Source organism: Camellia sinensis, unplaced genomic scaffold (assembly GCF_055761805.1).
Source record: "Camellia sinensis isolate YWXY unplaced genomic scaffold, ASM5576180v1 Unanchor11, whole genome shotgun sequence".
NCBI classification, from domain to species: domain Eukaryota; kingdom Viridiplantae; phylum Streptophyta; class Magnoliopsida; order Ericales; family Theaceae; genus Camellia; species Camellia sinensis.
This window is the reverse complement of record NW_028128989.1, coordinates 7926479-7939950: the sequence shown is the minus strand read 5'-3', so window position 1 is coordinate 7939950 and position 13472 is coordinate 7926479. Positions and strand designations below refer to the sequence as shown.

General features: G+C 34.2%; 1 protein-coding gene across 2 annotated transcripts; it reads left to right on the top strand.

The window, feature by feature from the left end:
• Nucleotides 1-5617: 5617 nt before the first annotated feature.
• LOC114317648 (small ribosomal subunit protein eS24z-like) lies at nucleotides 5618-12567 on the top strand. Of its 2 annotated transcripts, XM_082911439.1 has the most exons (9): nucleotides 7788-8058; nucleotides 8350-8475; nucleotides 8552-8665; nucleotides 10327-10768; nucleotides 10861-10939; nucleotides 11041-11082; nucleotides 11512-11682; nucleotides 12141-12227; nucleotides 12333-12567. In XM_082911439.1, the coding sequence occupies exons 5-9, from the start codon at nucleotides 10865-10867 to the stop codon at nucleotides 12372-12374; spliced, it is 417 nt and encodes a 138-aa protein (XP_082767565.1). In that variant the 5' UTR covers nucleotides 7788-8058; nucleotides 8350-8475; nucleotides 8552-8665; nucleotides 10327-10768; nucleotides 10861-10864; the 3' UTR covers nucleotides 12375-12567. The 2 variants fall into 2 exon arrangements, with proteins under 2 accessions (XP_082767564.1, XP_082767565.1); XM_082911438.1 differs by lacking the exons at nucleotides 10861-10939; nucleotides 11041-11082; nucleotides 11512-11682; nucleotides 12141-12227; nucleotides 12333-12567 and adding exons at nucleotides 5618-5917; nucleotides 6156-6208 and having other exon boundaries at nucleotides 7956-8058; nucleotides 10264-10763.
• The last annotated feature ends 905 nt before the right edge of the window (nucleotides 12568-13472 follow it).

Sequence of the window (13472 nt, the reverse complement as noted above, 5' to 3'; positions counted from 1 at the left end):
AAAACTAAAATCCAACTTGCCAAACACTCCATGGTCAGTCCCTTCTGACCTACTTTTTATGGGCGTTTTTCCCCCTTTTAGGCCTAAAGGAGGAGATAGGGGATTGGGTTTTTGATATTGGGCCTAAACTTCGGGCCTATTCCAGTCAACCTAACTTTATGATTTTTACTCTCCTATAGTTCCAGATAGTTCCAGATACCTTAACAAATTTGTTGAGGTAGTTCATTGGTTATTTTTTGACTTTTTTTTTAGGTACTATTCATTGAAAGAATAGATAGTAAAAGATTTTTTTATAATAAAATAGAGTTAGAATAGAAGTCTAATGGATAGTGTATTTAAAGAGATAGCTACATAAAAAATATAAAAAAAAATTAAATTATAATTTAACAAAAAATTTGTTGAGTCTTATTTTTGTGTATAAAGGATGCCAATTATCCAACCAATTTCATGCCTAATCAAAGGCAGACCCAAGTCCCTTATAGCTTAGAAATCTTCTTGACATAGTCGAAGAATCAATCTTTTTATTTATTTATTGGCCAAAGGTGTCTGAGCATAGTTGCCTTATTCCAGTCTATTCTTTAATACTGTGTTTGGTTGAGAGATTTATGAACAAATTTAAAAAGGAAAAAGGAAAAAGTGTGTGAAATTAAATGAAATATAGGTATATTTTATTCATAATTCATATAATTTTTTCTTTTTCCTTTTCAAATCTCTCCTCAAATCTTCTAACCAAACACAACGTAAGGGTTTTAAATCCCAAAACCCATTCCATTTTTGGAGCAAATACATCCCCATTGCACGTTCCATCCTTCCTTGTTACAACAAATGAGGATACCATGGAAAACTGATTGGAATCTATTAAAGGCATCTTTAACAATTTTTTTAAAAGAAGGAGGTTGATTATTATAACTAGTCTCATTTTATTTAATTTGTTCTAACAAATTAGTTAATACAATAATTATTTTAATATTAAGATAGACTCTTTAAATAATTTGTTTGAATGAATTGGTTAAATAGAGAGTAATGTTAAAATATATGAAATAAAAAAAAAAATGGCTAGATAAACAAAGTGTACTTTTTTCTTTTTAAAAAATATTTTAGTTAGTGAAAAATAAAAAAAGTAGTTTTGAAATTTCTCCTGACTCAATTTGTAGGAAGTGGATTTGAATAGAATTTCCAAATCCACTTTGTGTAGCACCTTTGAAACAGACTTCATCAACTCGTAACTATTGAAGGAATGACTTTCGATAATTGTAACAAACATAAAAACAAAAAAGTTTTTCAAAAGAATTTTTATACTTAGGAAGGATTTTGAAAAGTGGCTCCAAACGAAACCTATATATTTTCAAGCCATAATTGGTATCTTATTAAAAAAGCATGTTAGAAATTCCAAGAAAAATTACTTTTTTTTTAAGTATTGATAATTACATGTGAACTGTTATTTATAAAAAAAATATGGAATTTGAAAGGCAACCGTAACAAACCTTACCAAAAATGAACAGAGATCTTTTGTCTCCATTTTCAAGCACATTCTAATTCACGATTAAAAATTAGTTAGTTGTGCCAATTCTTCATTAAAAATTAGTTACTTTTGATATATCGTGTGACATAATTCCACTCCAATATTAAGCATTAAAGATTCGATTATTACTGTGGGAAATTTGTAAGCACTACAAGAATTTACACAATTGCCGACCACTTTTGCCGACCAAAAAAATTTTGGTCGCAAAAAAATGACATTTGGCGACCAAATATTAATTAGTCGCGAATGATCATTATTTTTGGCGACCAAATATTATTGGTCGCAGAATGTTATATTTTGGCGACCAAAAAATGAGTTGGTCGCAGAAAGTGGTATGCTTTTGCCGACCAACTACAAATTTGGTCGCCGAATGTCACATTTTTTTTGGCGACCAAAAATTTGGTCGCCAAAAACTTATTTTCAGCAACCAAAAAAATTAGTCGCCAAATTAGTACTTTTAGCGACTAATATTTTAGTCGCCGTTGATTGAGATTTGGCGACTAAAAATATTTGTCGGCGAAGGTATTTTTTTTTGCGACTACTATGGTCTTTTGGTCGCCAAAAATTATTTTTTTCTTTGGCGACCAAAAATTTGGTCGCCAAAAACTTATTTTCAGCGACCAAAAAAATTAGTCGCCAAATTAATACATTTAGCGACAAATATTTTAGTCGCCGTTGATTGAGATTTGGCGACTAAAAAGATTTGTCGGCGAAGGTACCTTTTCTGCGACTAATATTTTCGTCGCCAAATATTAATGAAATTTTTTTACTTTTGATCTTTGCCGACCAAAAATGTGGTCGGCAAAATACTTATTTTTAGGGACCAAAAAACATTTTGTTGGCAATAAAGTTAAACAATTTCAAAAACACAGATTCATGTTTTTTGTGGGAATACACTCTTACATTACCGCCCAATTTATTTTCTATCAATATGTACATAGACCCAAATAAGTTCAGTCTCTTGCTCTCTCTGTTTCTCCACTACTACAAAAATAGTTAAAGATCACACTTTGACAAAAAAAAAAAGATCTCATTTTTATTGGAAGTGTGATAAAAAAAATTAGATTGATATTTTAATCACACTTAATTTGATTTAGTGTGATAATATTTATTTTTTATGTCACTTTTCAATTAAGTGTGATTATATATATATATATATATTTTTAATCACACCTTCTAATTAAAGTGTGATTATATATACACTACTACTTTTTAATCACAATTTTTAAACAAGTGTGATTATATATATATTTTTTAATCACACATTCTAATTAAAGTGTGATTATTTATATATTTTTTAATCACACCTTCTAATTAAAGTGTGATTATATATACACTACTACTTTTTAATCATATTTTTTAAATAGGTGTGATTATATATATATATTTTTTACCCACGCATTCTAATTAAAGTGTGATTATTTATATATTTTTTAATCACACATTCTAATTAAAGTGTGATTATATATACACTACTACTTTTTAATCACACTTTTTAAATAAGTGTGATTATATATATATTTTTTAATCACACATTTTAATTAAAGTGTGATTATATATACATTACTACTTTTTCATCACACTTTTTAAATAAGTGTAATTATATATATATATATATATTTAATCACACTCCCTAAATAGGTGTGATTGTATAAAACATTTCAATTTGATTTTTATATAAAATATACAATTCCCAAATCCGCGCCTCTATTCTACCCATGAATGATAGAGACAACTTACTACTAGAAAATGAGACTTTAGACACAGAACTTTTTCACCCATTTTTTCATCTTCCTATCTCTCTGTCTCTGTCTCTCTTCTCTCTCTGTCTCTCTCTCTCTCATCACTCTTCTCTGTCTGTCTGTCTTTTTCTCTCTGTGTCTCTGTCTCTCTTATTTTTCTCTCTCTCACTCATCACTCTTCTCTGTCTGTCTGTCTATCTATCTCTCTCTCTATTTTTCTCTTTGTGTCTCTCGTCCATCTCTCTTCTGTCTATTTCTCTCATCTCTCTTCTCTCTTTGTCTCTCTTCTCTTTATCTCTCTCGTTCATCTCTCTCTGTCTGTTTATCTCTTTTCGCTCTTTTTTTCTCTCCTCTCTTTGTCTATATCTTTTCACCCGTTTTTTCATCTTCCTCTCTCTCTCTTCTCTTTCTCTCTCTTACTCACCACTCTTTTCTTTCTGTCTATCTGTCTCTCTTTCTCTCTCTGTGTCTCTCACTCATCTATCTCTTCTCTCATCTCTTTTCTCTCCCTGTCTCTTCGCTCATCTCTCTCCTTTCTATCTCTCTCATCTCTCTCTGTCTCTCTCGCTCATCTCTCTTCTCTCTATCTCTCTCTCTCCCTCTCGTTTATCCCTCTTCTCTCTATGTCTCTCTCGCTCATCTCTCTTCTCTCTATCTCTCTTTCTGTCTCTCTCGTTCATCTCTCTTCTCTCTTTGTCTCTTTTTCTGTCTCTCACTCTCTATCTCTTTATCTTTTTGTCCCTCTCTCTCTCTCTTCTCTTTCTTTCTCTCTCTCTCTCTCCCACTATGTTGGCGTTGCTCACTCTTTCCATTCCGTCCTCTCTATTTACTGAGCTCACTCTCGATTTATCTATCCACTACAAGAAAATGCACTTTTAGCGACCACTTTGTCTCTCTCTCGTTCATCACTCTGTCTTTGTCTCTCTCTCTCTCTCTTTTTCTTTTCTATCTGTCTCTCACTCATCTCTCTTTCTCTCTTTCACCACCCATCTCCTTTACCACCTTCACCACTACTGCAAATGCCATTCTACTACCACCATTACTACCACTGTCGCCACTTCACCTCTACGACTACCACCTCACTGTTGGTGCCTCTCTCTCTCTTTCCTAAACACCCACTGCACCAGCTGGGCTCATCCTCCTTCTCCTTCACTGGTGCCTCCGCCGGATCCGAAAGATCGTTGAGATCTGAATCAAATTTGAGTCATCGTCTCGATTCCTGATCTCTCTCAAGCTTCTCTCTACTACACCCCTCGAACACAAGCTAAACCCTAACCTAACCGCTCAATCTCGACCCTCAATTGAAGTCCTCTCACCCCCTCTCGAGCCCCAATTTGCCATGAAATCAACCAAACGCGCTTGCATTGTCGGAGTCGCGCTCAATTGCTACTTCAAACAGATCTCTCAGATGCCTAGTTGGTCCAAAAAATAGCTTAGAAAACATGAACCAGCTTAGATTACCCAAAGTTGTAGGAATGGGCCAAGTGCTTTGGATGTTTTTCAAAAGTGTTTTTGAAAATCTTCATCTTCTTCATCTTCATCATCAGCTAGAGTTTCCTGGTTTTCGAGCTCTTCGAAGATGTCAATGGCGTCGCAAGAGCATCTGGACAAGATGCAGCTTTGCCAAAACTACTATAACCTCTGGCACATCGATCTGTCTTTCACTCATCTCTCTCTCTTACCACCCATCTCCTCTACCACCTTCACCACCACTGTAAATGTCATTCCACTACCACCACTGTTGCCACTCCACCTCTATAACTACCATTATTACCACCATCGCCACCGCTCCACTACCACCACCACTACTATTGCTACTACTACTACTACCATTACCTCTCCTCCACCACCGCCACTCCATCTCCTCTACCACTACCACAACTTCACCACTAATTTCCTTCACCATCACCACCACCACCACCATTACCTGTTATCTATCACCTTCATTACTGTTGCCGCTCCCTCTCTTCCACCATAGAAAATTAGTTCCTAATTCTTGGTAACCAAAAAAAATGGGCCGCGAGAAAATGTTTTTAATTGACCACAAAAAATTAACTTTATTTTAATAGAAAATATTTTTCATTAAAATATTACCTCAATTTCTACCAAATAAAAATAATAATAATTTTTTTCATTAAAATAAAAATAAAACAAATAAATTTTCAACCTTAGTAACTAAAAAAAAAATCAAAAATAAAAAAAAATAAATTTTTTTTTTAAAAAAAAATCATTAACTACAAAAAAAAAAAAAAAAAAAAAAATTAATAAAACCACGTCACACCGCCTCTCCTCTTCTTTTCTTCTTTTCTTTTTCGTTTCCCCCTCTTTCTATCTAAATTCCCCCCCTCCTTTTGTTTCTCACCAACTCAAAAAACTCCCTTAAACAAAAAAATCCCAAATTTCATCTCTCTCTCTCTCTCTCTCTCACTCTCACTCTCACTCTCACGTCTGCAAGCAGCGGCAGCGGCAGCGGCAGCAGTAGCAAGGGGGGACGATGGCGAGCAGCGAGCGACGACGGTGAGCATCGAGTGACGATAGCTAGCAGCGGCAGCGATGGTGTGGCGTCTCAGATACCTTTGCCGATTCAACCCGTCCCTCCGATTGAGCTATTAGGGTTTTGCCCCAAAACGAAAACCTGGCAACGCCGACTGAGGTAAACCTCTCTCTCTCTCTCTCTCACACACACACACACACACACACACAAACACACACACATTTCAATCCAACATATATGTATATGCACATAAGTAATTGAGGCGTAGTTATGAACATTTGTGTTAATGCAGAGCCTAGAAAGCTTGAGAAAATTGCATAATAATAGATGAAGATTCAATTTTTTTATTTTTATTTTTCTGTTTGTTGATTGACTTTGTACTCTCTTTTTTTCCCAGAATTATTATTGCTTTTGGTGATGAAGCACGGGTCGTTCCAGGACAATTCTTCAGTAACAATTTCATTTTTTTTTTGTTCCTACTCAGTTTTTGGGCATTTCTGTGACCATGTAGATTTATTTGTGTTTAATTTCTTCATTTAATTGGGTTGTTGTTGAGGTTCTGTTTGTGTTCATGAAAGAAATTTGTAGAATTTAACCATAGAAAGAAAGGTTCATCCATGAATGTGTTTATATATGTGATTACATGGATGCCTAAGTATTAAAATTGAGTGTTTTAGTTCAAGATATCAAATGGTAATTTGGGATGATATATTGTATGTAAACATGTTGGGTTGCCGAATTGAGTAAATAAAAATCCTAGTTATATGTTGAAATGACCTTCCATGAATGTGCAAAATTTTTTTGTGTAGAGACCATCTGTTATGAATTTTGAAAACTCATTACACATATCGGAATTTTATGAAATTTTATGTGATGCTGCGCCACGAGTCTAGTAGCATGAGTAAAATTTTCAGAAGGAAAGGTGTATAAATGAGTTTTATAAAAATTGCGAACCAAGCTGTATTCAGTTTGGCTGATGATGCTGAAAGTAATGTTTTTATGTTGCGGTTTTTGATTTTTTAAAATTAGATACCAAACTCGGTATTTTATGAAATTTTTGACATTCCTATATGAGTCTAGTAACTTGTGTACAAATTTAGGTGCAAAAATTGAGTAAATAGTTTCCAAGATCAGAAAAGTATAAAATTGTTGGTAAGTTATTTGTTTATTGTTTATATGGTTAAAATATAATAACCCTGTATTTAAGTAAATAATTTCTGGTAATTCGTAGAAGTGTTGGGCAGGCTATATTTGCATAAGAAATCAAATGTCAAGTTGAAGCATGTAAAATATGTGGGTCTAGTGGTAATGTGCCTGTTGGTGCAAGTAATGCAAGTAATATGATACTGTGATGTCCTGTGGTGCCCCATTGTATTACTAATGTTATGCATTTTGTAGTTACGGATAATATGTATGAGACCATGTTAGCTTTAAATGTTTTTGAAATGTCTTTTTTAGGCTCCATATTGCCTCATACACTATATTAACCATTTCCCCCTTTAATTCCTTAGATAAATTCTTTCTTGACGATTGCTAAGAGTGTTTTTTTTATTAATTGAGGTTGGTCTTTGAGCAGCATGAACTGACCTATCTCATCCATCTAAAAGAAATGAAAATGAAAAAACGTAGAAAATGCTATTGCTCTATTCTCTCTCATACAAAGTTTTAAAACGCATTATCGAGGCTTGCCTTGAGGCTTTATTTTTAGGCGACACTCCTCAAAGGCTTGTGCATATGGAGATCTTGATCTTGGATTGTTGTTAAACTTAGTCTAATACATTATTTAAACATAAAAAGAACTCCTTTTGTAACTATATTCATGAGAAAAATCAAGTAAATTATTGACCAAGAAAAAACACAAAGCTAAGGCTTGAAAACTGAAGCTAAGAATGTTGATTTCACGTGTAAAGAGTGCAAGCTTCCTTCTCTGGAGTGAAATGTTTGATGTTTTGAGAGAAAATGTATTTGCACTTTTATATTTAATTTACAATATTTTAACATATTTTAACCTTTGTTTATTGAATATAAAAATTCAAAATGTTTACGCCTTGAGGCTTATACCTTGCGTCACAAGGGGTAAAGTGCCTAGCATAATGCATTCACCGTTAAAAACTTTATGTGAATATCATCAAATTGTATTATCTATTTGTTTATCCTTTAAGTAAATTTATTGGTTTTGTGACTACTGTCTCCTCAGGTACTTGGCTGATGAAACTGCTATCTTACTGCTTTACTCATTAGTGCATGGGAACTCAAATTTTCTGGAGTATGTCTTGGTGCGAACAGATTTGGATACACTGGTATGGAGTGGCAGCTATCATTTCCATCTTATTTGTATTTAGTTAGCCCACCTATTGTTGTGTGGTAACCTTGGCAAGAGATAAAACAAAATTTTTAGAAAAAAAAGAAAAAAAAGAAAAAAGAACAATGGTTATTACTTGTCAGATAAGTGATGTTATGGACACAATTTAAAATTTTTTGTGTACAATGGTAACTAAAAAATCTTATGAGCTGTCATCATTTTTAGTAGTTTACGTAACATAAATGCCACATATCCTAATTTGATTTGCATTATGCAATGAAATCAACAGTTGATGCCCATGCTGGAAACACTGTATAATGCTTCAAAAGGGACATCCAATCAAATCTACATGGTGCTAATTATTCTGCTAGTACTTAGTCAAGATTCTTCTTTCAATGCCAGTATTCACAAGCTGGTGAGTACTGCCTCTGTAGGCTATCATTTAACTGGATTATATAAAGATCATATTAACATCTTATTTATTTGAACAGATTCTGCCAAGTGTTCCATGGTACCAAGAACGCCTGCTCCATCAAACTTCTCTTGGTTCCTTGATGATCATAATTCTGATAAGGACTGTGAATTACAACCTATCTAAGCTACGGGTATGGCTTGGTGCCCATGTCTGCTGATTATTTATATTTAAATACTTTGTTATGTGTTCTCTTGGTATTGCTGTGATAGATTCCTTGTTTCAGTTCAGAAATTGAGATCGATTTGTATGACCCATGAAAAGAAGATTGTCTCATACGTGCTTGTTGTCAAAATTTGTCAATGCTTACAGTATGAATTTTTGGAGATTTGTTGAGATCTTAAAATTCAGATATATCAATTTCAATGTTGATGCTAAGTAAAGATATATATATATATATATATATTTTAATTTCTTAAATATATATATATATTGTTTGTGTGTGTGGAAAATTTGTGAGTTCAGGCAATTTCCCTTTTAAGACTTACATGAACACACATTAATAGAGGAACAAAATTATGTGGTATACTGATAGAGAATTTATTAGTTATGTCATGGGAAAATAATCAGTCCACACGTAAAACATTCTGATATATTAACAATTCTAAAATACAAGAATTACCTCTGATGGAAATGTAGTATCTTTTCACCATGGGCAGAATTTCTTTTCACCATTTGGTCCTAGTTAAGAGTATAGTTTGTCTATGAGATTATGAAATCTCACTTACCTCTTGGAGTTGCTGTTATCTGCATCATTTAAATTATTCTGTTGAAACTGGTGCATGGGTTTGAAAATTCCATTTGGTCCTAGTTAAGAGTATAGTTTATCATTCTTTCACTTTCTTAAAATAGGAGAAGAAAACTATTGCATGGAATAAGCAATGCTCACCCGAGCCTCAGGGGAGGTTGATATTTTCAAGTATTTCTGTGGGTTATTTCTGATTTCCATGCTACAATTATGACTGAAAATCAACAACCCCCATAAGATTTGTCATAGAAAGCTTTCTTTGAAAGATAAACTTTAGTTATCTGAACTGTTGTTATATTGGTGTGGGGGAAAAAATCACTATGACAATTATGACTATTCATTTCATTGCAGGGACACATATAATCTGTGGTTTATTTGTTCAATTATACTGATTTTAGTTTCTCACTGTTTTTTCTTAGACACATCTGATGGAACTCATTGAGCAAATGGTTCCTGTCTCTATTCTATTTTATTTTCTTGACTTTTAGACAATAAGTGCTAGCCATGGATGAAACATCTAGTTGGTCGTATATAAAACGTTTTTTTTTTGGTCGTATCCTTGTCGTGTCCGTTCATTTTACCCCTTATGGTATGGCCTGGAAAAAATCATTTTACCCCTTATGGTCGTATCCTTGAGCAGATTAGTTCATTTATTTTATTTTTGGAAAAAATCATTTTACCCCTTATGGTATGGCCTGGAGCACTTCACCCTCTCACGTTTAAAAATATCCAATGACCTCTCATGTGGTTTGATCATTTTGTCCTATCTACGGCTACTAATGATTTACCTATGGCCAATTAGTCAAGTCATTGCTCCAAGACATAACATAACCAATGCTAATTGCAGCAATGAACAAGGCGTAACATAACCCATCCCTAGAGATGCACTAGCCTAGGTGCTAAATGGCTTAATATTAAAAATACTAAAATAGCCGAACACTAAAATTAATTACACTTGTTATTGCCATATTCTTTTTTTCTAGATAAGCCTTGAAAGATTTGGCCTTGTGAAGACTCTAATTGAGCACAAATTTGTCTTGCATCAGAGGGTTTACTTTGTGTTTGATAGACCATGGTCTTGTTGGGTATACAAAACTTGTGCACAGAAGCTGTTTGAGGATTTGTCAAAGAGACATGTAAACTCATACTCTGCTGTGAAGATGATGTGGACATTCTTGAACAAGTTAAAAATTGCTGCAAAGTTATTGAGGTTGATGCTCCTGTGACTCATGAAGTAAGTATGCTCAAAGATATGATGAATATGTCCAGTAAAGCAAAGTTATTGCTGAACCCGGTCCGGCCCAAAGAGAATCACAACCCTTCTTTTTCCGAGATTGGGCTAGGGTTAGTTCGGCCAGGATATATATAGTCCATGTATCAAAATCTGAAACCCTAATGTCATAGTCCCTTTCTGGTTCCTCCGATACGTGACCTAGCAGATCAGAGAACAGAGCACGGAGGCGCAGGAAAGAGAGAAACCTCACCGGAGTAACTCTCTCTCTCTCTCTCTATAAGCATATCTATATATAGACAAATGTGTGTGTGCACTTTCTAGGGTTTAATGGGAAGCTTGTTTGTAGGATAATGGCGGACAGTAAGGCGGTGACCATACAAACGAGGAAGTTCATGACTAATCGGCTTCTCTCGAGGAAGCAATTTGTCAGTTCTAATTTCTTACACTTTTCATGTATTGATGATTATTGTTTGCTGTTAATTTACTTGTCACATTTTTTTGTTTTGTTTTAATTGACTGGATTCAGATCATTGACGTTCTACATCCAGGAAGACCAAATGTTTCCAAGGTTTGTTCTTTCTCCTTTTTTGATTTCTCTCCAACATCTCATGGTTTGTACAACATGTTTTTCTATTTATTTTGTTTGCTATAATGTTGTTATTGCAGTATATGTGTAGTTTATTCACAAATTAGTGATCTAGTTTAACCTTTTATATTGTTGATCAATTATTCTTGAAAAACGAAATCATGGGTTTGTTTTACTGGGAGGTCATTTGTTTACTTAAGTTATTAAAGTGTAATGTGTTAATCAACTATTGTTATTCTGGTGTTGTTTATTTATTTAATTTAATGTGTTCTTGTATAACCATTACCTATTAATGCACATTTTCAGGTTGTATTCAATTTCTGGTAGATTTACTTTGTTTGGTTCTACATATTATTTTTTGATTGGCTGTTCTACATTTTTTCCTTGTGGGTTTTCTTTTTTTAATTGAAGGCGGAGCTGAAGGAAAAATTGTCTAGGATGTATGAGGTGAAAGACCCAAATGCCATCTTTGTTTTTAAGTTTCGTACCCATTTTGGAGGAGGCAAATCTACTGGTTTTGGTTTGATTTATGATTCCGTTGAGAATGCAAAGAAATACGAGCCAAAATACAGGCTCATCAGGGTAATTTCTCATCTTTTCTTATTTTTGTATTATTTTTGTTTTCACCTGTGTACTACCAATTGCTATCTATTTAAATGGGCGTCTGCATCACCTAAGTTGCACTGAAATGAACATTCTCTCTGCTTTTGTTTGCAATTTCTGTTGCTTCGGTATGTATGGGTTTTGTTTAGATTCATTTATTCAGTATCTCTTTTAGTATTTATGCAAAATACTCAATCCTGTATGCATGCTTGTGTTAAGCTCTGAGTATGAACTATAAAGAATGGATTTTATGTAAATCACTCAAGTGAATATGTTTGTTTTTGTGAGTACATGGCAGTATCAAGTCATATTGAGGTTTCCTATGTATTCTTTTGTTATCATGATATGAGTAAGAAAGTGAGCATATGGAATTTATCTCTAGAAGTTTTTCATTTTCTTTATAGTGTATTTATTTCTTGTCTATTTCTCCTTCGCAGAACGGCCTGGACACAAAGGTGGAGAAGTCAAGGAAGCAATTGAAGGAAAGGAAGAACAGGACCGAGAAGATCCGTGGTGTAAAGAAGGTAAGGAAATTGCTTATCTTGGCCTTGGGGTACACGTACACTGGTCAATCTCTCTCTCTCTCTCTCTCTCTCTCTCTCTCTCTCTCATTGTTACACAATGTGCAGACCAAGGCTGGAGATGCTGCAAAGGCTGGCAAGAAGAAATGAGATGTTGTGGATTTTGTGGTTATTGCATGCCGGAAGCAAAAGCGAAGAATGGTCTTACGCAGCAGCTTTCTTCATATAATTATTCTGTTATTTTTGGATTTTGGTTCAGTTTTCTTGCTGCTTAATTAAAACTTTGGCATGTATGAATCTCTCTTTCAATCAATTTTACTACTAAGAAATTTTGTTCCTACCAGAATTCAGTCTAATTCTATGTATTACAATGACGAGTCATTCATGTTGTAGATCTTTTGAGGTCTGAAGTTACTTCAATGAGCATTCTTAGCTTTACTGGACATCTTGTTTGGATTTCTTAGTTTTTTTTTTAAAAAAATGTTATTGTTCCGTAATTGTGGTTGGGTTGATTGAATTTTGTTCGATATTGGATTGACTGGTTATAAACAAAAAAGGATTGTGACAAAAAAAAAAAAAGGAGATTTGACGACTAAAAAATTGGTCGGCAAATTCTACACTTTTGCGACTAAAATCATTGGTCGGCAATTTTTTATCTTTTGGCGACTAAATTGGTAGTCGGCGATTTCTCGACTTTTGGCAACTAATCTATTTGGTCGCGGAATGTGACAATTGGCGATTAAAATTTTTGGTCGCGGAATGTCACGATTGGCGACCAAACTTTTTTGTCGCGGAATGTCACGATTAGCGACCAAAATTTTTTTGGTCGCAAAATGTCACGATTGGCGACCAAACTTTTTTGGTCGCGGAATGTCACAATTGGCGACTAAACTTTTTGGTCGTTGAATGTGATAATTGGCGACCAAATTTTTTGGTCGGGAAAATATCACTTTTCGCGACCAAAGTGTTTCAGCGACAAAATGAATTAGTCGCGGTAATGATATATTTCGCGACCAAAAATTTAGTCGGTAAATTTGACTTTTCCCGACCAACCAAAATTTTGGTCGCGAATTACTTTTGCCGACCCTCAATTGGCGACCAAAGTAGCGACCAAAAAAATTGGTCGCGGATAATTTTTGCCGACCAAAAATGGGCTTTTAGCGACCAATTTTTTGGTCGGCAAAAGCGTTAATTCTTGTAGTGAAGCTTCGAATTCTGTTAAAGATTCACAATGGCAGAAATGATTTC